The sequence below is a fragment of the Narcine bancroftii genome, chromosome 4 (genome assembly GCF_036971445.1).
Source record: "Narcine bancroftii isolate sNarBan1 chromosome 4, sNarBan1.hap1, whole genome shotgun sequence".
Classification (NCBI taxonomy): Eukaryota; Metazoa; Chordata; class Chondrichthyes; order Torpediniformes; family Narcinidae; genus Narcine; species Narcine bancroftii.
This window is the reverse complement of record NC_091472.1, coordinates 259,154,774-259,182,233: the sequence shown is the minus strand read 5'-3', so window position 1 is coordinate 259,182,233 and position 27,460 is coordinate 259,154,774. Positions and strand designations below refer to the sequence as shown.

Here is a 27,460-nt window from a genome sequence, read left to right as displayed (position 1 = left end):
TCTGCCATCAGATTTCTGAATGGACAATGAACCACAGACACTATTTTGCGTTGTCCATTGCTTTTGCACTGTATAATTATTTGGAAGTGTCATTTATAGCAATATTTGCACTGTATTGCTAGAGCAAAGCAACACATTTCGAGAAATGTTCATGACAGTAAATTCTGATACGGATTCAGCTGCGTTGCACTCCTGTTTTTGAAGCGGAAGCAAGCAAGTTCAAATCTACTTTGAAGTACAAAACCTAGACAGTCACTCCCACACCATACAGGGGAAGTGCAATAATCTTGGAAGCATTTCCTTCAGTTGAAATAAAAAACTTGAATCTCCATCTGCCACCCCCCAAAAATATATTACATTACATTCTTAAAATAATATGGTGACCTCAGGAGTTCTTTGTTAACCTCACTCTTGATTAGCACCTTATTTGGTTGTTCATTTTATTGGTCCCCGCTCTGTGAAAATTGACTGTTTCATCTGCCCATGTAACAATAATGGTTGTACTTCAAACAAACTATTGATTGTGAAATATTCTCTGGATATGAAAAAATATTGATGTTAGATGAGAAGTTTGAACAATATAATGGGGTTCTTGAGACTTAAGGCATCAAAAAGAAACAGACATTTTGGGTTTAACGATCTTTCACGGTCCTGAAAGACTCTTATGTCTGTTGTAACATTGACCAGTTGGATGTTCTGAGAATGCTTTAATGTCACTAAAATTAATGCTGCTGTTTGTTTTTTAACTTTTTTGTCGTTGTTCCCAGGGCGAATGACACAGGCCTTCTCTCATACAAGGATCACTTGCCTCTGACCCAGCTTGTCATTGGAGATACTAACAGGACTGGCTCCGAAGCTGCCTACAGACTTGGATCGCTTCGTTGCAATGGGGATAGTAAGTATCAGATTTCAGAACAATTGTACTTTGGTAATAAACATTAGAAATTATTTATTTTAATTCTGACCACAGTGATATTGTAGGGTATTTCGGGATGTTTTGTCTTGTCCATACTTTTGAATATTTGCAACCCTGCCACAAACAAATACATGTTCATTATATTTTTGGCAAGGAATACTATTATCAAACTTAGAATATTGAACAAAAATATAAACACAATGCTGGAGAAATTGGGCAGGTCAAATGATGTACTTTATATAGTACCTTGATGAAGGGCTCAAGTCTAAAACATTGGTTATGTATCTTTATCTTTGCAATATAAATTTCTCGACCTGCTGAGTTTCTCCAGCATTATGTTTTTACTTCAACCATTGTGTTGGCAGACTTTTGTGTTTTACTTCTAGAACATAGAAGGATCTGGTACAGATCCTACACTTCACGATGTCCGCACCAAACATGATGCCCAAATTAAACTAAATCTCTTCTGCCTGCAAATGATCTAGATCGCTCTGTTTTCTGTATAGTCATGTGCCCATCAAAATCTTTCTAAAATCCTGCGATCATATCTGCATCCACCATTCTTCCTGGTAAGTCTGTTCCAAGCCCCCAGCATTCTGTGTAAAAATACATACTCTGGTGCAACGTCACTGATCACTGACAATTTCACCATTGACAAGATTTCCTGCACATCACCATTCACCTTTAGTACATGTCATTTGGTATTCAACATTTTTTACCCTGGGAGAAAAAATGATTCTGATTGTCTACCCTATCAATGCCTCTCAGCATTTTATACACTTCTATCAGATTTCACCTCAGCCTCCAGCACTCCAGAGAGAACAACCAGAATATTGACCCGAAGATTGTTTAGAAGTTTAACCTTTGTTGTTTGTGACAAATGCACAAAGTGATAATCAATATTTGGGGGATTCGGTTTCAAAAAATGTTGTTCTATTTACAACAATAGAAGCTAAATCCAATGCATCCATTACTGCACTGCATGTTTAGTGCTATAATAGGTAACATTGTTCAATAAATCCAACAACAATATCTGGGTTAATACACAGTAGAAAAATTGCAACATTCAAACCTAACAGTCTTGAGCCACAAGTACAGAGAGGACAAATAACAAAATTCCCTCACTAATTTGACTTGTTTAATCATTATGAAAATCAAAACAACATATATCGAGCTTAGTTAAATGGCAACCAATTTCAGGGATAAAATATGCTCCAAGCAATTATTTTTGCTGAGATATAAAAATAAAAGCCTCGCTTGAAATGAATAAAAGTGCAGCCCAAATTTTGAGTCAGGGTGAATAGATGTGTTTGCTGCTGGTCTTCAAAGAACTTACATAGATCTATGACATGGAATTAAGTTCACATTTATTATCATTTGACTGTACATGGGGCCAAACAGTGTTTCTCCAAACAGTGGTGCACACACATACGCTGAAACAATACACAGCAGATAATAATCAAATACATATATACATTAGCTTATAATTTTAAATATATGGGATATATATAAATATTTTGGGACAATTTACTCGGTTACAGGATACCATTCTTCAATCTCACAGCTTGAGAGAAGAAGTTATTATCGCCGCCTGAGCTGATTACTGTCATATATTACATCAAGGGGATGCCAGGGGACTACTGTTCACAATGCAGAATTCTCAGAGGCAAAAAACCAGGAAGGAAAAAAAGTAAATTTTGTTTTATATCTCATATCATCCACATATATTTGAGCATACACAAAAGATAAATAGTAACATAAAAAGTGTAAATATCAAGATGGGTTTTGAAAAATACATTTTCCATTGCTTAAACAAGTCCAGTCCCTTCTTGATCTTACCTTTGGGCAGATGATAATTGAGCTTGATAACGCGCACCTCCAGAATCAACGACAGTTTAATTTTCTTACTGCCTTCTTGCTCTTGTGTGGACCTGTCATTCGTAAAAGATGATACCTTGCACTGTTTAACTGTACACCTTTAACCACCAGACCCTGTATTTTTGTTTATTCTAACACTCTCCCCTGAACTTTTGTTTTGTATTCTTACACTATTCTTGAACATTGTTAACTTGTCTGGATACCACACAAAAATAACGCTTTTCATTTTTTTTATATTTCGGTTCATCTGGCAGTGAACAATTCAACTCAATTCAGAACTGTGAAATAATTGTTTAAGGGAAGAATCCCACCACCCCGCCTCCCCCCCCCCCTCCAAAAACACTAAATATTTTTTGGATCTAGTGATGTCCAGCAACATTTGAAGCAAAACTTCATTGGAACCCAAAAAGCAAAATGTAAAACGATTTTACATTTCAAAAATGCCTGAAGTTGTTGACATGTCATAAGATATCGGTGCAGAAGTAGGCCATTTGGCCCATTGAGTTTCTCTCTGTTATTTCATCCTAAACAAAGATTTCACTAACCTTTGAAGATGATAATGGAGTAAGCAGTTCAACAACTGCCTGTGGAGAAGGAGGTATTTGCTGTTTGGCATTCTTCATTCAACTGTGCAAGTACATTGACCATGTAGTGCTGACAGGTCTGTGGTGCAACGTCAGTGATCACTGACTATTTCACCATTCCTCACAACCTTAACATTGAAGGTCCACTTTTATAAATCATTTTATATGGAAAAAAGAGAGTTCATATTTCTATGTGGAGGATTGGATTTTTGTCAAGATTTCCTGGAAAATGCAATTGTCACAGACCAACACATTAGAGAGCATGAACAAGAATGGAGCATCAAGCAGTCTGCTGGAGGAAATCAACGGGTCGAACTGCATCAGTGGGAGAAAAAGAATTGTTAAAGTTTCAGGTTGGAGCCCTCCATCAAGATTTCAATTACTTTGATAAACGGCTGCAGCCCAAAGTCTATTTCTCCCACTAATGCTATCATTGAATTTCCCCAAGCCCATTTTGAATCCAATGTACCAAGTCCCATGGATCTCATGTGTCTTAATCTTCAAGACTAGACATTTTCAACATGGGTCACAGCATATTTCAGTATAAGCCTTGTTTTCTTAATACCTCACATAACATAATTTTTTTAATGATTTTTATGTACAGTCGTCATGAGGAGACAAGTATGGATGAAATCAAAACTTAATTGCTTCACCTCAGGGTGAATATTGAGCTGAGTCCAAGGGGATCCATATCTGGAAAAGGTTGAGACTGACTGTTCTGGACCTCCTTGCCTTGAGGGACCTTGACGAATGCTTTACTAAAGTTCATGAAAACAAAATCCACTATTCTGATCTCATTAATCAGCTTCATAACTTTGGTGGCATGGTTAGTGTAGCGGTTAGCACAAATCGTATAGCACCAATGACCCAAGTTTGAATCCGGCACTGTCTGTAAGGAGTTTGTACATTCTCCCTGTTTCTGGTTGGGCTTTGTTCAAGTGCTGTGGTTTCTTCCTACCCTTCAAAACGTATGGGGGTTGTAAGTTAATTGAGTGTAATTGGGCGGCACAGGCTTGTGGGTCGGAAGAGCCTCTTACCGTGATTAATATCTGAATTAAAATAAATTAAATATAAAAATTAAATGAAAAAAAAACAATGGCTGATTTTTTTTTTGGTTTGTCCTTGTTGCCCTTCGTAAACAAAGGAACAATACTAACTATTCTCAGTTGTCTGCCAAAATATAATACAAAGATCTCCATCAAAGCCCCAGCAATCTCTTCTCTCAATGACATGGCATTGATTCCACTGGGTTCTGGAGTCTTATCACAATAATGTTTTTCAAAAGACCCAACACCTCCTTCTTGATATCAACATGCCCAAGCATATCAGCATACTGCTGCCTGATCTCATTATTCCCCATGACCTCTTCTCTTTGGTTAATTCCAATGTGAAGACTTAATTTAGTATTTTGTTCACTTCTTCTGCCATAGCTCATACATTCTTTACCTTATCCTTGAGTGATCCTACCCTTTCCCCAACTATCCTTTTGTTGTTATTGCATCTCTCACAAATGCTGTCTGACTTCTGAATCTGATGTGTGGGATAAACTGAGTAACATATAAAATGCAGCTTTTGCTCAAACATGTTTTACCCAGAAACAGACTTCCTGCTATTTTTTATATGAGATAATAATTGATGTAGTTATGATGTTAATATCAGTTGGTCAGTCAATGCCTCACAAGTATCATATAAACTCATAAACATTTGTGCATTAAGATCAAAGTGAGCAATATTTAAGCTGCACAATCCATAGAAGTCATTCAAAATCAGAAACAGATTTTTTTTCCATAAACATGTCAGGAAATTTGTTGTTTTGCAAAAGTATTATAGTGCAAATATTGCTATAAATTACATTTCAAAAATAAATAAATAGTGCAAGAAAAACGAATGAGGTAGTGACTGTGGTTTATTGTCCATTCTGGAATCTGATGGCAGCGGGGAAGAATCTGTCCCTGTGCCACTGAGTGCTAGTCTTCAGGGTCCTGTCCCTTTTTCCTGATGGTAGCAGTGCGAAGATGCCATGTCCTGGGTGGTGGGAGTCCTTGAGGATAAAGGAAGCTTTCTTAGGACATAGAACACTTACAGGCCTTTCAGCCCTTGTTATTGTGGTGACCCATATATTCCTTTAAAAATAGAACGAACCCATCCCTACCCCTCAACCCTCTATTTTTCTTCCATCACGTGCCTGTCTAAGATGGAATGAAGTCTAGTGCCTGTGATGTCGCAGGGTGAGTTAATAATCCTCTGGAATTTTCTTTTTCTCTTGTCCTGAGCATTGCCACCTTTGAACCACATAGTGATGCAACCAGCCAGAATGCTCTCCACTCTACACCTGTGTATGTTTTCGACAGTCTTTGGTGACATACCGAATCTCCTCAAACACTTCGCAAAGTATAGCCACTGGCGAGCCTTCTTCCTGATTGCATCAAATGGAGGGTCCAGGACAGATCCTCAGACATGTTGACACCCAGGTATTTGAAGTTCTTGACCGTCCCTACTACTGAGCCCTCAATGAGGACTGGTTCGTATTCTCCTGACTTTCTCCTGAAGTGTTACAATCATTTCCTTGGTTTTGATAACATTGAGTGCAAGGTTGTTGGCGTTACACTACTGAACAAGCTGATCTATCTCCCTCCTGCACACTTCCTTATTGCCATTTCTGATTCTGCCGACAACCATGGTGTCATCAGCAGATTTGTTGATAGCATTGGAATTGTTCCTGGCCAAATAGTCATGGGTGTACAGTGAGTAGAGCAATGGGTGAAACATGCATTTTTGAGGTGCACCTATGTTTATTGTCAATGAGAAGCAGACATTGTTTACAATTTATACTGACTGTGGTCTTCTGATGAAGAAGTCAAGGACAGAGTTGCAGAGGGGAGTGCAGAGGCCCAGGGTTTGGAGCTTCTTAACCAGCATCTCTGCAAAGGGCCCAGCAATCTCTCTCTTGCCTCTCTAAAAAATGGTCATGGATCCCATCAGATCTGGAGACTTGAGCCTCAATAAAGGATTCTGACCCAAATCATTTTAAACTTAAATTTAAAATGTAGAGTTAGCGATGTAGCATGGTATCAGACTCAAGACCATATTGTCCAAATACTCCAATTTACCTACAAACTCTGTGCATTTGTGGAAGGATGGAGGAAACCGGAGTTCCCAGATTAAACCTACATGGTCACGGGGTGAACATACAAACTCCAATGGACACCGCCAGATTCGAACCCGGGTCACTGGTTCTTTAATAGCATTGTGCTAATCACCACTCTAACCATGCTGCCCAATGTTAATTGACCATTGCCCTCAGTTTATCCTGGTTGAACCCATTGAGTTCCTCCAGCTTCTCTTTGTTCACTCAAGATCTTGGTGAATCTCTTCCATATCCTCTCCAATGCAATCACATGCTGCCTAACACATGTGGTGCACCGAGGTAGCAGCAAGGAAACATAAACTCAGAAAAGATTGTACAACAGGCTTTATTCCAGTAAAAGTCTGAACAGCAGTTCATACCTTGATGGCTCTCTGTGTGACTGGCTCAGGAGGGGCCAGCTCAGGTTAACATTCAGGTCGGCTGATTGACAGCAGCCAGGTGGAGTCAGCCCCCTAGGTGGTATATTCAGGTTGCTGATTGACAGGCGGCCAGGTGGAGTCAGCCCCTTAGGTGATCTTCCTGCAGGTACAGAGATTGCCCCCTGCAGTAGGCTGGTGGTCGTATCACCACATTCACCCCGTTCTTAAAATTAAGTCCTGGGGAGGTGTGTGTAAAACAGTGTCAGGTAGTATTTACAAATTAGGCAGTCCGGCAGCTGTTGGAGTCTCTGGGACTGTCGCAGGGTTGGCTCCTGGTCTAAGGTTGGTGAGGGCGTGGTTGCTTGAGGGTTGGCTTGATCCGGCGTAGTCGTGGCAGGCATCAGTGTGGGCAGAGCCATATCTATCCGTATGTCTTTCCACGGGGGGTGGCCAGGTGAGTCCGGTCCACTAGAAGTGGGACCTTCTGGAGGGCCGGAGGGAGGAAGTAGGTGCCTGAATCCTTGGTGGGCCGAGACTACCCATGGTGGGGAGGTTGGGCCACGTAGTCATGATATTGGGGCAGTGGGGCCCCTGCAGGTGCCGGATCCCTGGTTGAGAAGGCGTCCTCATGGCCATTTGGTTACCTGATGTTGGCGTAGTTCAGGTTGGCATGGAGGAGGACCACCTGCTCGACCAATGGGTCGGACTTGTGGGCCCCCACATGTTTGCGGAGGAGCACCGGTCCTGGAGATGTGAGTCAAGTTGGGAGGGAAACCCCAGTCGCTGATTTACTGGAGATCGAGAAAAGGTGCTCATGAGGGGTCTACTTAGTAGCTGTGCACAAGATCGACCTAATGGCATGGAGTGCCTAGGGGAGGGCCTGTTACCAGTAATCAATGGACCAGCCTTTGGATCTCAGGGCCAGGAGGACTGCCTTCCAGATCACCTCGTTTTTGTGCTCCACCTGCCCGTTGCCCCTTGGGTTGTAGCTAGTCGTACGACTAGTTGCAATGCCTCACACTACCAGGTACTGGCTCAGCTCCTCACTCATGAAGCCGAACCCCCAGTCACTGTGGGTATCCAAACATGGTGAAGACCTGTGTCAGTGCCCTGATAACAATGGCTGTGGAGGTGTCAGGGCAATGATAGCGAAGGGAAAACTGGAGTAGACGTTCTTGTTCATGGAAGCTAGGGGACCCTTGAAGTCAATGCTAAGCTGTTCAAAGGGCCAAGTGGCCTTGATGACATGGGTCTGTGGCAGGTGGAAGAAGCACGGTTTGCATTCTGCACAGACCCTGCATGCCTTGTTCATGGTCCGGAATTCTTGGACGGTGAAGGGGAGGTTCCGGGACTTGAAGTGGTACAAGCGTGTGACACCTGGGTGACAAAGGATGTCGTGCAGCGCCAGCAGTTGGTCAGACTGCACAGTGGCGCAGGTCCGGGAAAGGGTCTCGGGGGAGTTGATGAACTTCCCCGGTCTGTACTGGATGTTGTAGCTGAACTTGGCCAGCTCGACTCTCCAGCGCAAGATCTTATCGTTTTTGATTTTGCCCTTTATGGGTGGTGCTGAAAATGAAAGCCATTGCGCATTGGTCAGTGAGGAGGGAGAACCTGCTGCCTGCCAGATAGTGGTGCCAATGGCAGACAGCTTCCACAATCGCCTGGGCCTTCTTTTCAATGGTGAAGTGCCCAAGCTCAGAACTGTAGAGGATCTTGGAGAAGAAGGCCACAGGTCATCCCCCCTTGATTGAGGGTGGCCACAAGGGCAACATCAGAGGCATCGCACTCCACCTGGAATGGGGTGTCCTCATCCACGGCATGCATTGTGGCATTGGCGATGTCCTGACTAATGTGAACGAAAGCTGCTTGCGCCTCAGGGAGGGAGGGGAAAAGTGGTGGCTTGGGCCAGTGTGCAGACCTTGTTCGAAAAATGGGGGACCCACTAGTCCAAGGCACCTGCGGAGGGCCTTAAGCATGTGGGGAAGGGGCAGTTCCATTAATGGACACCTGCATTCTGGGTCGGGACCAATGACACCATGTTCCACGATGTACCCTTGGATGGCGAGGTGGGTGGTGCTGGATACGTATTTCTCTTTGTTGTAAGTGAGGTTCAGCTCCGTGGCTGTCTGGAGAAATCTCTCCAGGTTGTCATCGTGGTCCTGTTGGTCTTGGCCGCAGATGGTGACCTTGTCCAAGTACGGGAAGATCATCCTTAGTTTGTGCCGGTCTACCATGCAGTCCATCTTCCACTGAAAGACAGAGACCCAGTTAGTGACTCCAAATGGGCCCCAGTGGAACTGGTAGAGGCACTTGTCTGCCTTGAAGGTGGTATATGATTTATCCCGGGCGTGGATAGGGAGCTGGTGGTAGGCCGACTTTAGGTCAATTGTCGAGAAGACCTTATAGCAGGCTATCTCATTGACCGTGTCGGCTATTCAGGTAGGGAGTAAGCATCCAGTTCGGCGTACCAGTTTATGGTCTGCCTATTATTGATGACCATCCTTGGTTTGCAACCCCCTTTTACCACTAGAACTTGGGCTCTCCAGGGACTGGTGCTGGGCTCTAGGATACCTTCCGCCAGAAACCACCTCACTTGTGCCTTAATGAAGGCCCTGTCAACTGCGCAGTAGTGCTTGCTCTTAGCAGCTATGGGCTTGCAATCTGACATAAGTTGAAGAGGGATGAAGGGGTTACCCATAGTGTGGAGTGGCTGTAGGTGGACTTGGGGTGGTCGCTGGGCGGTGTGCTGTGGAGTGTGACTGGGTGGGGGGGTGGAAGGGGGCCACCGAAGGCTGAGGCTGAGGCTTTGGAGGTGGCATTGGAAGTCCAGCCCCAAGATGACAGGGGCACAGAGCTTGGGCATGACCAGGAACCTGAACCCTTGGTATGTTCCCCCCCCCCCCCCCCACCACCCCTGTCAGTTCCACTGAGAATCGCCAGAGGGCCATAATGGAAAGGTTTGAGGGATAGATTTTGAGTTTTAGTGTCCAGGCACGTTCTGGGCACAAAGCTCTCAGTACTACCGCCATCGAACAGGCATTTTGTTACCTTCCCATTGACATCGATGTCCATCATATAGCTCCCGAATCCATGGGGAATGTCTCTTTTTAATGTGTTGGAAGCTAGGACCATTTCAGGGTCCAAGTCACTGCTCCCTGATGGATGTGGTGAGTAGCGGCCAGTAGCTTCCTTCCAGGGCATGAGGAGCGTCAGGTGGGCGATCGGGTATGCTCTCATGTTGACCATGTTGTCCTGTCAATGTGGTGCGCACGTTGTGGTAGTCGGGCCAGCTGGCCCAAGATAGCAGCACCCGGTGGATGCGTCGGTGCAGACGGGTGACCTGACCGGCAGTGTAGCCGGAGAAGACATCATCCATGCGGTCGGAAGTCATCCGGAGGAAGATGGCAGCACACTACAGCAGTGCGAGTCGGTAGCTGGGCCAGAAGTGACATTGACAGTGAGGACGGAAGTGGCGGAGTGAGTAATTGGTGACCCAGTCTTCGCACGTGGCAGCATTCGGGAGGCCTCCAGCTGGTTGCGGAGGGCTGCAGCACTCCCAGCGAGCCTGAAAAGGCATACCATAGCAAAGTGGCCTTTCTTCCCGTTTCGGGAGCAATGCCATTTCCTCATCGGGCAGCCTTTGGAAGATCGCCTATCTGACCCACACTGGGACCTGCAGTACTTACAGGGTTAAGCTGCGCCGGCAGCTGCGATAATTTCCTCCATGTAGGGCCCTTCGGTAACGGTAGTCATTTGCATCTGCTAGGCTGGGGGTTGGGGGAGTCGAGCATTAAAGACCTCTGCATGATGAGCTGCAGCCTCCATGGAGTGGACTACCTCCATTGTCCTGGTTAGTGAGGCAATGTTTTCCTCCAGCAGCTTCTGTCAGGCGCTCATCGAGCACAGACCTCGCACGCTGGTGTCCTGGATCAGTCGCTCCACTTCCCCTTCAGTCACCCTGGTCTCAGTCAGGCTCAGTAGGTCAGCTCACACAGGGTCTCACCTGGCTGCTGGACCCTGATGCTGAGTAGGTACCCAGCGTATACCACATTTGTCAGGGGCTTGTACATGCTCTCCAGGACAGCCATCACAGATTCGTCGTCCATGCAGTGCTTGAAGGCCTGGAAAGCATGTGGGTCCAGCTTGGTGTGGAGAACCATGAGCTGTTTCTGATTGGTGTTGATTACCTCAGCCTGTGTTGGATGATCGCCTCAGTGGCGTGCTTCCAGATCTTGAAGCCTGACTGGACATCTGGGTGTTGGGGTTGATCTTCAGGCTCCCGATTGTCAGAAACTTCTCCATGGTCTCTCTTTAAATTTTTGCTGGGATAAATTGTGGCGCGCTGAGGTAGTAGCAAGCAAGCACAAATGCAGAAAAGACAGTATCACAGGCTTTATTCCAGTAAAAGTCTGAACACCAGTTCATGCCTTGGTGGCTCCCCATGTGACTGGCTCAGGGGGGGCCAGCTCAGGTTTATATTCAGATTGGCTAATTGACAGCTGGCCAGGTAGAGTCACCCCTTAGGTGGTCTTCCGACAGATATAGAGATCGCCCCCTGCAGTACCAGGTGGTCATTATCACCACAACATGTGATGTCCATAACTGTACATACTACTCCAGTTGTGGCCTTATCTAAGTTTTATAAAGTTGTACATAATTTTCCTGCTCTTATATTCTGTACTTTGACTGAGGGAGATAATCATTCTCTCAGGCTTCTTCATTACATTATCTACTTGTTGTCACTTTCAGGGATCCTTGGACATACACAAAGATCCCTATATTCTTCAATATTCTTTATCTACCATATGCATTATGTATGTGTAAGACTTATTAGTCCGCACAAAATGCATCACTTTACACACTGCAGAATTCAATTCCATATCTGGCATTGCTCTGCATACATTACCAACTCATCAATGCCTTTTAATATTAAACCACCTTGCTCACATAAATGCCACCACCAATTTTCTTGCCCTCTGTAAACTTACTTCTCACACGTCCCACATTCAAATCCAAATCATTAAATGTGTACAACAAATCGCAGCACTGATCTCTGTGGTACATGGCACGAAACAGGAATGTCTGCGGATGCTGGGATTCCAAGCACAAGAACAGTTCTTCACTATTAAGCACCTGCCCCCTTTTACAAAGCCAATTTCTGATACAATTTTCCCAACTTGCAGTAGATCACATGGACTCCAAATTTTGGGTAGCTGGGTTAGCCAAGCGATTAGTGCAATGCTATTACAGTGCCAGTGACCAGGGTTTGAATCTAGCGCTGTCTTTATGGTGTTTGTATACTCTCCCTATGTCTGCATGGGTTTCCTCTGGGTGCTCTGGTTTCCTCCTACCGTTCAAAACCTATTAGTGTTGTAGGTCGATTGGGTGTAATTGGACAGCAAAGCCTCGTGGGTCAAAAGGTACTGTTACTGAGCCATATGTCTATACTTTTTAATCCGTACGTTGAAGAAGGGCACAATCCCAAAACTCTGGTAATATATCTTTATCTCCCATGGAAGCTGTGAGTTGGGATGAGTTCCTCTAGCATTTTTGTGTGTTTTTACTACCATCACAAGTGTCTGCAGACTTTCATGTTTCACTCCAACATTTTCGATCAGTCTCCCATGGGGGATCTTGTTGATGACCTCACTGTACACCAGATGCACAAGATCAACCACACTGCCCTCATTGATCCATTTGGTTATGTCATTGAATAAATTCAATCAAATCGAGCAGAGAGAATCAGCACAATTGGTTAGATGGTATATTTGTCTTTTCACAGCATATGGACACAAACACTAACATCTAACCAAGACGTAAGGGTTTGAGTTATAGGGGGAGACTGGAAAGGCTGGCTCATAACTCCCTGGAGCATAGGAGGATGAGGGATGACCTTATCAAATGATAGAAATTTTTTTTAAATATTTTATTTAATCAACACAAATAAGATCAAGTAATAAACAATGATATACCATAGTAATATAATAGAATGTCAACAAATATATAAGAAAACTAAAATCTAAGATCAAAAAACTAAAATTAAAGAAAAACCTACCTACTACAAATAAAACCTTACCCCCCCTCCATTAGCTCACCCTCCCCCTAAACTAGTCTAATCCCAAAATTAAAATATATGATATTTCACTATAAAATGGTTACAGGTAATTAAATCAGATTGCATCAGTTGACATCAGAGACCTCAAAGACATCATTATTATAACTTCATGGAAAACTTCACTGATCAGATTTTATTTTAAAATATCATAATTTTAATTTCATTATTTTAGCATATGGACCCCAAATTTGGAAAATTATGGAATATTATCCCTTAAATTATACTTACTTTTTTTCCTAATGGAATACAACTTTGAATCTCAGCATGCCATCTATCTAATGTTAAAGAAACATCAGATTTCCATGTTACAGCAACACATTTCCTTGCTATGACTAAGACCAACTTAACAAATTTTAATTGAAAATCTGACAGTGATAATTTAGGAGTGACAACTTTCAAAATTTCCTAACAAAAATAATTATGGGTTTAAAAGAAATTTCACCCTCATTATCCATTGCAAAAAATTACTAATGGAAACCGAAAAAGGGTTAGCCTTTGAACAAGACCACACAGAGTGAAGAAAAGTTCTCCAATTTCTGTTCCACATCTAAAACATTGATCTGATAAATTCAGTCTCCTACTACTCAATTTCTGAGGAGTAATATACAATTGATGTAAAAAATTATAATGAAGTCATCTATATCTTACATTAATAGTATTTGTCATAACTTCTTTACACGTTTTGCCAGACTGGTTGATCCATTGTTGTGTCCAAATCTTGTTCCCATCTTTCTTTTGAATTAAACAATCTACTTTAGGTGTCTGTTCTAATATATATGCAATTAAAGCAAACTTTTTAATCATTCCATCAACCATAATTTGTTCCAAATTTGAAGGATCTTTTAAAATCATTTCTAATCCTAGTTTCGTTCTTAAATAAGCCCTCAATTGAAAATAACAAAATAATGTATTATGAGGTATATCACATTTAATCATTAAGTGATCAAAAGACATCAATCTATATTGTCATATGTCCTGGGTAAACTTGTACCTCTCACTTTGTTCGTTTTAGATTGGTCACAGTGTTTGAGCTATCGAAAGAAAATAGACACACACTTCAGTTTATACAAATCTTTATTACAAATTCAAAAGCTGATTTCAAACTACAATATGCTAGCCCTTCCCAACTATACTTATCAACGCCTGAACTGGTCCCAACTGCTGAAGCGAGACAACGACCGCACACTTGTAGAAGGTTGTCGGGGTGCCGGTAGCAGCTTCTCCACCTGCCTCGACCGGGACGTTAGCTGGACTCTTGAAGTTCTTCTTGCTGAGAGATGTTGCCATCTCTCGGAGAGTCTCAAACTTCAGCAGCGGGACCATGGCTTATATTACCCAAAAACTGCTTACCCAAGCACCTATTCCCAGCACAATAAGAAAGATAAGTGAGTAAGCTAGCATGCCAGGCTTCTATCGAATAACATAATTTTCAGCTTATCACTTTGAATACAATGCTTTATTTTGCATCAAGGCTAGGCCTCTGACAGTATGTGACCAAAACAAGCAGGAAGATTAAATCTTCTTGGTACATAGATGTCCTTTCGTCAGATAACTGCATCTCTGGCTCCTGAGTGGAATTTAGCTTATGTCTGCTGATTCTAAAAATCAAGCAGGTTCTCAGTTGCAAAAGTAAAAAACATGGTTTAAATCTTCCATTACATCATAGCCACCCCCCAATTTAGAGATTCCCTTTTAGTGCCATATATTAAAAAAGGATTATCTTTTGAAAAAAATCAATAAGGGATTAATTAGTGAGATTTTTAGTGAAAGAATATTTCCATTAGTTTCTAATTTAACTTTATTCCAAATATTCAACAAATATTTTAATATTTGAACTTCTTTATCTATTACACTAGATTTAGAATCCCATTTATAAATAAACTCATCTCAACTAACTTCTATCTTATTTAGTTCAATATCCACCCATGACAGTCTAATTTTAACAAACATGAAAACTAAAAATTTTAATTGTGCTGCTCTATAATAATTATTCATATTGGGAAGTTGTAATCCTCCTTGTTCATATTTCCATGTTAATTTTTCTAATGACTTTCTTACTATTTTCCCTTTCCAAAGAAATTTCCTAACTTGCTTATTTAACTCTTGGAAAAAAATGTTAAGGTAAAGGAATAGCTAAAGTTTGAAATAAATACTGAATTTGTGGAAAAACATTCATCTTAATACAATTAACGTAATTGGCAAACTTACCCATTTCATTGTCTTCCTCTATCTTTTAAAATATTGGAATATAATTTAATTTATATGTTTTTCAAATTAGTGTCGATACATATGCCTAAATATTTAATCTTGTCTGTCCAATTAAAACGAGCTACTTGTCTACATTGTGAATAATCTCATTTTTACGAGTTCCATTACCTCACTTTTATCCCAATTCATCTTACATCCTGAAATTTTCCCATAATCTAACAATTGACTATGAAGTCTTGGTAATGGTATTTGTGGTTGAGTTAAAAAAAACTAGTACATCATCAGCAAATAAACTAATTTTATGTTGGATCTGATTTATCTCAAATCCCTTTAATTGTCGGTCATCTCTGATCTTTTGTGCAAGTGGTTCTATAGCTCAAGCAAACAAAGCTGGTGATAAAGGACATCCCTACCTACTTATGAAAGAAAATCTTGAGGGGCATGCATAAATGCTATTACAGCGCCAGTGACATGGGTTCAAATCCAGCGTTGTCTGTCAGGAGTTTGTACATTCTCAGTGTATCTATCTGGGTTTTCTCTGGATATTCTAGTTTCTTCTTACCTTTTAAAATTGTATGGGGGTTGTATGTTAATTGGTGTATTTTGGTGGCACAGGCTCATGCACCAGAAGGGTCTTTTTTCTTCTTTGGCTTGGAGGGGTAATGTCCACGTCAGCTGCAGGCTTATTTGTGGCTGACAAGTCCAATGCGGGACTATTAATGTGATTTATATCTATTTTTTAAAATTAGATCGTGAACCTTGAAGTAGTTTTTTTTTCCCCAAGGGTTGATGACTCTAAAACTAGAGGGCCTACATTTAGGATAAGAGGGTAGAAAATGAAGATAGATGTGTGGGGGAAGCTTTTTCACCAGATGGTAGTCCACATCTGGAACAGACTTCCAGAGATATTTACAGAAGTGGATGAAATTACAACGATCAAAAGGTGACAGATGTATGGATAGGAAGGGCTGATAAGGATAGAAATGAAAATGCATGTCAATGGGTCTCTCCTAGCATGCCATCTTGGTTGGTATAGATGAATTGGACCAAAGGGGCAGTTCCTGCTATTTAGCTTAATGACTCGACAACAGGCTGTGGCAATTTTCATTTTAAAATGTAAAAGGATGAATTGACCACTTTAAGCACATTTAATTAGTTATAAGGCTTGTGTCTTATAATGGGTCTCAAAGCCAGCACCGTTGAAATACAGATGTATCTGTGAGCTAAACGATAGCTTTGCACACCCAGCCTGTCAAGGAATGAATTGAGACCTGAATTTCCTGAAGCCATCTGGATATTTAAATCTCTGAATCAGTGCTTCTCAACTTTTTTTATTTCCACACACACATCACTTTAAATATTTCCTATGCCATAGGTGCTCTGTGATTACTAAAGGATTGCTTAAGGTGGTATGTGGGTGGAAAGAAAAAGTTTGAATTAGCTCTTTTAGTCATACCTAATTGACTCGTTATGTGCATAGTTTCATAACTCTAAAGGAAATGGGCCAGTGACAATTTTTCTCAAGCAAACTATTTCAGCAACAATTGGATCTAGAGCAGTGGTTTTCAATCTTCCCTTCCCCTCACATACCACCTTAAGCAATCCCTGACTAATCACAGAGCACCGACAGCATAGGGAATACTTAAAGTCATATGTGAGTGGAAAGAAAAAGATTGAGAACCACTGCTCTGGATGAACTCTCCAGAAAGTATTTCTTAAAGAAATTGCTCGGAAGGTTCAGACTCATCTGTGGAAAGAGAAACTATTAATATTTTGGGTTGAAGACCCTTCATCGGAACTCAACGTTTCTCCAAGTGTTGTTCAATCAACCAGAAGGCAAATCTATCGCAATTCTGAAAAATGTGGACATTGTTATTTGCCCTTAACTTATCAGAAAATTCATTTTCTTGTGTGTCTCTACAGATAATTACTGGAATGCAGCTTCATTCAACACCAAGTCTTCCTACCTCCATTTCCCAACATTCCACGGGGAACTAAGTGCGGACATCACATTTTTCTTCAAAACAACTGCTTCCTCGGGGGTTTTCCTGGAGAATCTTGGAATCAAGGACTTCATACGGATTGAATTGAGTTGTGAGTGTCAACTGCTGAATATAGATTAAGAGAAACCTATAATCAAAGGGGCTTCACCTGGGGTAATTAGCATGAACTATTATTTGGCTCGCATGAGGGCTCAGCAAAATCTAGTTATTAGAGCCATCTCACAGAATTAATGAAGTTGTTCCACACTGAGATGTCATTAAACTGAATAATGTTGATGTGTCCAAAATACAAAATGTGTTAACTCATTGGAGGATTGATTAGTGAGCAGGATTTAATTTCAAATCCAGGGTTAGAGGATGGATGGCACTGTCTCTGCTCACTGCCTGTTCACTTTGAGTTGGAAGAAGTACAATCCAGTGTGTGTGAACTTCAAATCACAGGCTGTCACTGTCATTTCCAGCTTGGAATGTTTTTGATTCAGGTTCCATTTAGACCCTGATTACAAAAATCGAGGTTTATTCTCCAGAGGGGTGTATGTTTGTGCATGAATCGCAAAAAGGTTATTTTGCAGGTGCAGCAGGCTATCATGAAGACAAATGGAATGTTGGGTTTCATTGCAAGAGGAGGATTGAATTTAGAAGGGGGGATTTAATTTAGAAACAGGAAGTTCTGCTGTAACTCTACAAGGTACTGGTGAGGTTACATCTAGAGTACTGCAAGCAGTTCTGGTCTCATTACTTGAGGAACGACGTACTGGTTTTGCAGATGGTGCAGAGGAGGTTCACCAGGTTTATTCCAGCAATGCGGGAGTTAGCCCATGAGGGATCATCTGAGTTCACTGGAATTTAGAAGAAAGAGAGGGGATCTTGAACAATAGTATAAAATCATGAAAGACAGTTAAGATAAAGATAGGTAAAATGTTTCCATTGATAGGGGAGACCAGAACTATGGAACATAGCCTCAAGATTCAGGGTAGTAGATTTAGGATGGAGATGTGGAGGAACTGCTTTTTCCAAAGGGTGGTGAATCTATGGAATTTGCTGCTCATTGAAGCAGTAGATGCCACCTTAGTAAATACATTTAAGAAAAAGGTTGGTTATATTTTTACATAGTGGGGAATTAAGAGATATGGTTTTCCAAGGTATGGCCACAGATGGCAACATTATCGAGGTAGGGGAAGGTAGGCTTCAACCCATACTCATCCACTATGCTGTTCATCTGCCTCTGGAAGATAGAAACCCCGTTAGTAATACCGAAAGGGACCTTCCAGAATTGATAGAGCAGACATTATGGTACCTGAAGTCACAAAACGAGGTCCTAGTGAGGCACTGAGTGACTCGAGGTCACCAATGGACAGGAGAAACCATTGATGACTACCTGCTGGATCTGTGAACACTTGCCAAGATGTGTAGGTATGAAGCAGCTATCGGCCGTGTTCGTGAAGAAGAACAGATCTGGGATACTCTAGTCCCTGGGTCCGCTCGAGTTGGGTAAGAAGGACCTGGCTAGCTGTGTTGAACTGGTCAAATCATTGGAATGGATTGGCAGCTTGTGATAAGCGGCTTTCAGGTCAGTGGTCGAATAGATCTGATACTGCTCAATATCATTCACCATGTCCGAAATTCGAGGGAGGGTCTATACGTCCAGGAGTGTGTACCAATTAATAGTTTAGCTACAGTCAATTACTAGCCTGGACTTTTTTCCCGTTTTACCACTGCCACTTGTACTCTCCACGGGCTGGTGTTAGGTTCGATGATATCTTCGTCAAGCAGACGTTGTGACTCAGACTTTATTAACTCTCGGTCTGCTGTACTGTACCTCCTACTGTTGGTAGCAATAGGTTTGCAGTCAGGAAGAGAGGTGGGGGGGTCGATATTCAGTGTGGAGAGGCTGCATGTGGGTTCTGATTTTAGAGGCCCTCTGTTCCGAACCATTACACGGGGGGGGGGGGGGGGGGGAGGGGACCAGAGTACTCCAAGATCATACTTTTAAGGGGACACAGAAAGTCCAGACCCAACGGCACTGGAGCTCACAATTCATCAAGTACATAGAGGCATATCTTACAAAGTTCAACCCTCAAATGACAAATGTACTATACAATGATGTGAATACGCATAGAGTGTGAATGAGACACAAGGAATATGTGATAATTGGAAGGATACATCTTTAGGTTGTATTCTTGCACAGTTCATGAGTCTATAAAGCTTTTACTCGAGGCTGTGTCAATTAGGCATTTAGTGGATTGTCCGTTTACCTTCACAGTCACTATGGAATTGCTGAGCTGTTGAGGTTCTGTCCTGATCTAGAACATTGAAGCTATGACCCCAGAAACTCCATACTCCTCACTTGAGTGGCCGCCCTCCTTCCTCCTCTGACAATAATGGCACCAAGCTTGAATTTGAGTTGCGGCAAGATGGCCGTTGAGCCTTTTCATGATGTTTCCTCACTGCCACCCTCCGTTGGTGTATAACGCAGTAAGTGGGTTCGGGTGAATTCGGGGCAGACGACTTGGGCTGGAATCAGATCCAGAGCGTTGCAGGCCATGGACTTCTCTGGGCTTCCCCTCGTGCGTCAAACCCTCATCCAATGTCCTTTCTTGCCACAGTTGGAAGACACTGAGTCTTTAGCTGGGTAGCGGGATTGGGGATGCTGACTCTTGCCGCAGAGAAATCACTCCTTAGTGTGGGAGTCATCCCTGGCATGGGAAGCAGCAGCTGTTAGGGCTGGGATAGTGGGACCAGCTGGTCCTTGGAAGGGGTCACCTGGGTGAGCGAGCCCACAGGCTTTGGATTTATCATTCTTGAGCTTGGCCTGTTCCAATGATTTGACCAGTTCAACACAGCTAGCCAGGTCCTTCTTACCCAACTCGAGCGGACCCAGGGACTAGAGTATCCCAGATCTGTTCTTCTTCACGAACACGGCCGATAGCTGCTTCATACCTACACATCTTGGCAAGTGTTCACAGATCCAGCAGGTAGTCATCAATGGTTTCTCCTGTCCATTGGTGACCTCGAGTCACTCAGTGCCTCACTAGGACCTCGTTTTGTGACTTCAGGTACCAAGCCTTCAAAACCTTAATGGCTGCATCATATGTAGTGCAATCCCTGATGACAGCATACCCTTTTGTTCCTATGCTTGTAAAGAGTTCATTGGTGTGGAAGACATCCCTGGTTGTGTTCAGGAAGGCCTGGAAGTAGTCTAGCCAGTACGTGAACTCCTCAGCCACGTCGGGGGACAGAGGGTCTATCAGCAGCGTGCCTGGCTTGAGTAGCGCTTCCATCATATAGGGAATAAGCTAATAAAATTGTAGTGTGAATAAAAGCTTTCACGACTGGAGGGAGAACAAAAGCTCTTATTAGCTTATAACTGAGAAATGGTCTTACAGTGGTCTTCTGAGTGGCTCAGGGTTTAGATGGCAAACCAGGGTTAATTATGGGTAGATGGGGGTGGAGCTGGGAGGCAGACCCAGCCATCAGTTTAACACATCACCAGTGAATCTCAGTTCACTCCACCAATGTTCCTATCCTTATGTTATTTTTTAAAGAAAATAAGAATAAGGAGCAGGAGGAAGCCTGATCTGATGAAAAGCTCATCTCCTCATCTACCTGCCTTTTCTCTATATCCCTCAATTCCCCATCTGTGTAAAAATCTATCCAGCCTTGTCTTAAAGATATTTACTGAAGTAGCATCTAATGCTTCAATATGCAACAAATTCCATAGATTATCTCTGCCCTCCTCATCTCCATCCTGAATCTACTACCCTGAATCTTGAGGCTATGTCCCCTAGCTCCAGTCTCCCCCACAAATGGAAACAATTTTTCTACCTCTATCTTATTTATTCTTTTGAGATGGTCGTTCATTTCATTGAGGGACTTTCATTCCATTTGCTGGGGTATTGAGAATAAATGCTTGCTGCTTTCAGGTTTAATAGGGACTTTGAGAATGATAATGAGTTTTTTGACTTACACATTTCACAAACATACACAGGCTCTAAGATTCTTACTGCTGCAGCTGAACTGATAGTGTGATAGACTCATGGAATCATAGCAGGTGGAAAGAGATCCTTCACGCTGACCAAAATGTCATCCCCACACTAGTCCCACCTGTGGTATTTAAAACCTACAAGACAACTAGAATAATGACATGCTAAATACTTCATTGAATTAAGAAGACAATAAATGGGAATAAATAAATGGATAATAAATATTCACAGTTATCCTAGGTGCAAAACAAAAGAGGCAGCTAAATTGCAGACAGCCCCATGTGGAGTTAGAAACAAAAATAATAATGGTCTGCAACAAAAATGCAAGAATTTCCTGAGAAAGCCAAGGAAATTCTTGCCTAAGAGAATCCTTTTGCCTTGCCCAACACTGCCAAACACCCAACAAGTTTTTTTTTTTCTCATGGAATGTGGGAGTCTATTGGCCATCCTCAAGAATGTTACTTGAGTTGCCTTCTTGAATTGCTCCAGAAGATAATACAAAGACAGGTAGTGAGGAGGAAAAGGAAATGCTACAGAGAGATTGAGATAGATTCAGAATATGGGCAAGGAAGTGGCCAAATCAAATGCAATGTTGAAAAATGTATGGTCATGCACATTGGTCAAAGGCATAAAAGGGCAGACTTTTATTTAGATTCAAAATTCGGAGGTGAAAATGGATTTGGAAGTCTTGTTCAAGACACCCTAAAATTTAACTTTCGAAATTGAGTGGGTGGTGAAGAAGGTGAATGTGATACAAGAGGAATATGATACAATGGCAGGGATGTGATGCTGAGGCTTTATAAGACCCTGGTGAAACCACACTCGGTGTACAGGGTATAGTTTTGGGCTAATGATTTAAGAAAAGATGTGGTGGCCTTGGAAAGGGCTTAGATAAGATTCACAAGAATGATTCCTGGAATGAAGGGGTTAGCATATGAGGAACATTTGACAGCTCAGATTGTACTCCATGGAGGTCGGAAGAAAGGAGGGTGGGGGGAATCTTATAGAGGTATTTGAATGTGGAAAGGCCTGGACAAAGTAGATGTGGAAAAGTTGTTTCCCATAGTAGGGGAGTCTTGGACAAGAAGGCACAGTTTCAGGATTAAAGGGTACTGATTTAAAACAAAGATGCGGAGGAATTTATTTAGCCAGAGAGTCGTTACTATGGGTGGCTGAGGAGGCAAGAACATTGGCCATATTTAAGGCAGAGATTGATAGGCTTCTGAATATTCAGGTTATCAAAGGTTATGGGGAGAAGGCTGAGGATTGGGGCCATGTGGGAGAATGGATCAGCTCAAGATGGAATGGTGGAGTGGACTCAATTGGCTGAATGGCCTACCTCTGCTCCTATATCTTGTGGCCTTATAAATAAACTCCCATGAACTCAACAGGTCAGGCAGCATCCAAAGAGAGAAATTGTCAATCAAAGATTTGGTTTGAGACCCTTTTCGAAATAAAGGCAGGAAGGGTCGATTACAAGCTTAAAACAGAGAGAGGGAAGGGCTCGATGGTGATAAGATACTGGACAATTGAAGGTGGGAGGGATGGAGTGGGGAAACAGGTAGGAGACCATCAGGGTGAAAAACAAACACTGGAATAAGCTAGTGAATAGGAACTGGTAAAGAGCAGATGGAAGCAGTGTTCTCCCATAGTGGTAAAGAGTTTTTCATAGGCATATCTACTTAGCTACTTCTTTACTGTCACTTCCCCTGCAATTTTTTTTTTGTCTAGTATTTATCTAATTCTTTCTTATATGCTGGCATTAGCTATCTATGTCTCATTAACCTTGTATTGCAATATATTGTGTATTCTATTAGGTTATAAAATGAACGCATTTCAAATCTCTCCTCTGTGTTGTTAAGCATAAATAAATGAGTTATCTTCTTTTGTCTTGATAATACATTGAGCGAAATACATTGTGGAACCAGACACATTGAATCTATCTTCACTTCCAGTTTGCTTATAAATTTCACAAATAAAGTCCAATGCTTGATTATCTGAAGCTCAGAGGAATTCTTTGATAGAGCTGATTGTGATATCATGTGTAGGGAAGTTAAGTGCAGTACGCTTACCACAGTACTGATACAGCGCCAGCAACCAGAGTTCAAATCCGACTCTTTCTGTAAGGAGTTTGTGTGTTCTCCCTGTGATAGTGAGCATTTCCATTGGATTCTCCGGTTTCCTCCCACTCTTCAAAAATATACGGGGTTGGGGCGGGGAGAGGTGTTGTAGGTCAGTTGACTGTAATTGGGCGACATGGGCTCATTGGCTAAAAGGGCCTGTTATCGTGCTGCATGTCTATATTTAATTTTTTTTAAGCTGAAAATGTACACAATTTTCTGATTCTCAGTGCCAATAGATAATATTATGAAGTTATGAAATGCATGAGTAGAGTGAGATTATGTTTCATTTAAAGCATATTCCAAAAAAGGTTCACAGAGCAAGTTAGACCAGATTTTCAGATGAATCTGCACACATTGCTGTACTATTTTGTTCAGCTTTCAACAACACTGTTCAACAGTGTGTGAGGGTGGTGGAGAATTTGCATTGAATATCTATTGCAATGGATCCAGGGATAAGGGAATCCAGCCAAACAATTGACTAGAGAATCTGAGGTTGTCTTCTTGGTGCAAAGAAAGTTGGGAGATGATTCTATTGAGAAGTGCATATGATTATGGCTGATTTAGACAGGGAGGTTTTCCAAATATCAGCTTGTTTGAGGACCAGGGGACACAGATTTCAAGTTTTGAGCAAAAAAGGTGGTCAGGAAATGTATTTCAATAATAATAATAAATGGTATCTGAAATTCACTGCCTCTCAATATGGTTGGAGCAGAATCAATCAGGGCATTCAAAAAAGAATTGGATCAGCATGTGAAGACAAATATTAAACGCAGAATATTTCTTCTCCATTGCTGCAACACATATGATTCGATAATCTGGACTTGTGATTAAGACAAAGAAGTAATGTTGCATTCAACAGAGGTTAAAAAAAGGGGGGGAATAACAAATCCTTAAGCCTACAGATGACAGATACTAGCACTTACTAGTTGATGGGATATAACTGAGACCAACCTACATGTAATCCATTTCACAAAAAAACTGGCTGACTCTCAACCACCTGAAGTCCTTGGCAATGGGCGATAAATGCTGGCTTGTCAACAATGCCCACTTCCTCGGAGTAACTGAAAACTGCATTCAAACTGATAAGAATGCATCGAGTCCATGTCTCAGTTTGAACCATGGTAAACTACATGGAAAGACCAAAGGAACTGCTCACACTAACTATTCGAGACTCTAATATTTACTGAACTATATTTATTTATTTGTGTTTTAGAAAATCTATACTTGTCCTGTATTATCAGTCTGTATGTATGTTATGGTTGGTTTTGTGTCTCCATGTCTTGCACTGAGGACTGGAGAACACTGTTTCATCAGGTTATATTTGACTACACCACAGAAATAGACACTTCAGCCCATCTAGTCTGGGCCAAACTATTTTCTTTCTGCCTTATCCCAATCACCTGCACCCAGACCAAAGCCCTCCACACCCCTCCCATCATTTACCAAATGTTTTCTTTAATGTCAAAATGGAGCTGGCAGCTCCTTCCTCACTCACACCATTTTCTGCATGAAGATGTTCCCACTAATGTTCCCTTTAAACATTTCCCCCTTTACTCTTAGCCCATGTCCTCCAGTAAACATTTCCCCTTTCAGATTTCAGATTTATTGTCAGAGTACTTACATGGCATCACATACAGCACTGGGATTCTTTTTTTTCCCTGTGGGCAAGGCAGAATTACCACTTATATTTTGAGTAAAAAGACTATACACAGCATATACATGTAAAGAAATAAAGAACTGTAAACAGATAATGTAAACAAACTGAATGTGCAATACAGAGAGAATTAAAAAATCAAATCAAGTGCAGAAGTGAGAGTCCTTAAATGAGCCCTGATTGAGTCTGTTGTTGAAGAGTCTGGGGGTTAGCAGCTGTTCCTGAAGCTGGTGTGGAACCTATTACCTCTTTCCTGATGGTAGCAGTGAGAACAGATCATGTGCTGGTTGGTGTGGGTCCTTGATGTTTGCGGCTGCTCTTAACCCACATCCTCCAGTAAACATCTCTCCTTTCATTTTTAACCCATGTCCTCTACCACAGATAGAATCTTCAAAAAAAAAGAAAGAAAGAGAAAGTTAAACAAAAATACAGTTAAAAACTTAATCTATCCTTCAGCAGGACTTTTTTTGTTGTCTTTGAACCCACCTGAGAACAGTGATCAAAAGGGGTTAAACATGGTGGTTTTCTTCAACATCCTGCTTAATGAATGACTCACAAAGTCCAAAGTCTAAATGTCCTTTGAAAATAAATTCATCCACTGTTTGTGAATTGGGAACTATCTCTCTGCTGCTGAATGGCACTGACATCCCTTTGCCATTTGTACTCTTTGCAGCCCCAGTGGAGGTTCTCTTCTCATTCGATGTGGGGAACGGTCCTTTCGTGGTTGCTGTTAGATCACCCTCACAACTCAATGACAACCAGTGGCATTACGTTAAGGCTGAACGAAACATCAAGGCAGCATCACTTCAAGTGGATCACCTCCCACGACAGGCTCGAGAGGCACCACCTGATGGACACATCCATTTGCAGCTCAACAGCCAGCTATTTGTAGGTAGGTGCATCTGACTTGAGATAAGAAAGAGGTTATTAAAATATTGCTGGTGCAATAACCGGGCTCTCTTTTCAGTTTGATTGCTCGTGTGAATGGTGTCCAAAGCAAGAAGGAAATGCTTTGCAAAAAATTCCTATTTTAAGGATGATTTTATGGTGAATATTATAGCTCTATGACATGTAGTAGATAGTACAGTTGGCCCACTACATCCATGCTGACCAGTGGGCACATCTTCATCCCATCTTCTGGCATTTGGCCAATAGTCTTCTTGGGCTAATTTTGCTTCAAGGAATTATCTTAGTCAAAACCTGCAAATATTCAGTAATATTAATTGTAAATGATGATTCTGTTGGAACTGGACCTTTTCAGCTGTCCAGAGTTTTACCATCAGGTTCAATGGTGGACAATTAAATGTGGCTGCAGAGATTTGTCACAAGTGCACTGAAGGCAAAGGTTTTTGGAATTACAGACATCTTATTTCTGGCCAATTGACTCCTGCAAACCTAAACTTTTCTGTTCCTTCTGAAAGCTTGCTGGCAGAACAAAGAAGATTACGATTCCTTTATTTTATGTGTCACCTCCATATTTTTCAAATTGCTGCACCTGGGTAGCCCTCCTAGGACCCAGGTGCAATTACTGGGGCAAAGGTGCTGGAAGTACCTTTCAAATTTCAGGGGGATCTACCAACCCAGCAATTTAAGGGGGATCCTGCCCTGCGAAGACGTGGTAAGTGACATGTCACACACTCACGGGAACTATCAGCCGTCAGTCGCCCCACCCCCGACAGTCGCTACATTGTGGCCCCCCACTATACCCTCCCCCTGCGGAAGTGACCTCTCCCCCCCCCACACTGTGGAAGCGACTCTCTCTCTCCCCCCTCCTCAAAAACAACCTCTTTTCTCCCCGAGGCTGCAGGACCTCAGCCAGGGGTTTCCCTGTGATGTCAGTACACAATTGTTGACATCACCAGAGTAACGTGGTCGGCCATTTCCCCTTTCAAACCGCCAGAGCAGGATGGGGTTCCCTGACCACCTCTGACCACCACCTAATCTGTGGTTGGGTTCTGACCTGATTGACCCGGTTGGACCCTTTCAAATCACCATATAACTGGGTCACTGAGTGTGAAAATTGCCTGGTTAACTCCATTATACATAGTAGTTTGAAAGTTCCTAATGAGGAGAAGCCAAAAAAAAGTCCCTTCTCAAACACTGCATGTCTGTGAATTCATCTCCTGTGCTCCCATAAATTCTCTAGCTGCACAGCCTGTTGTCCATTCCAATGGTGAACCCAAACTCCTAGTTCCAAACCACTGATATGATCAAGGAAAATATATGGTGGAGCCATTGAAGCTGCTCTAATGGCAACACTCTCACTGGCGCAGTCCCAGAAGAGCGCAGAGCAGAGACACAGTGCTCTGCTGTGAAGTCCAACTGCCTGGTGTTTATGCCAATGGTCCCATATCAGTGAAGGGACCAAAGATGCTTTTTTTAAAAACATCTGCTGAACCCACGTAGGTCAGTGCCCAAGGTGGCATCACCCATGCTTGGCAGCGGAGCACAAGTGTTGAGGGCTTTGGGGGATCAGCAGATTAGCGCAG

At 42.2% G+C, this 27,460-nt stretch overlaps 1 protein-coding gene across 1 annotated transcript in view; it reads left to right on the top strand.

Moving 5' to 3' along the window:
• The window catches only part of LOC138762456 (contactin-associated protein-like 5), a 762,501-nt gene that overhangs the window by 421,638 nt on the left and 313,403 nt on the right, over positions 1-27,460 (top strand). Inside the window, exons 11-13 of the mRNA XM_069936213.1 lie at positions 768-895; positions 17,132-17,302; positions 25,645-25,863. Of these exons, the coding sequence (XP_069792314.1) occupies positions 768-895; positions 17,132-17,302; positions 25,645-25,863 (518 nt within the window). The remainder of the gene's footprint in view (positions 1-767; positions 896-17,131; positions 17,303-25,644; positions 25,864-27,460) is intronic.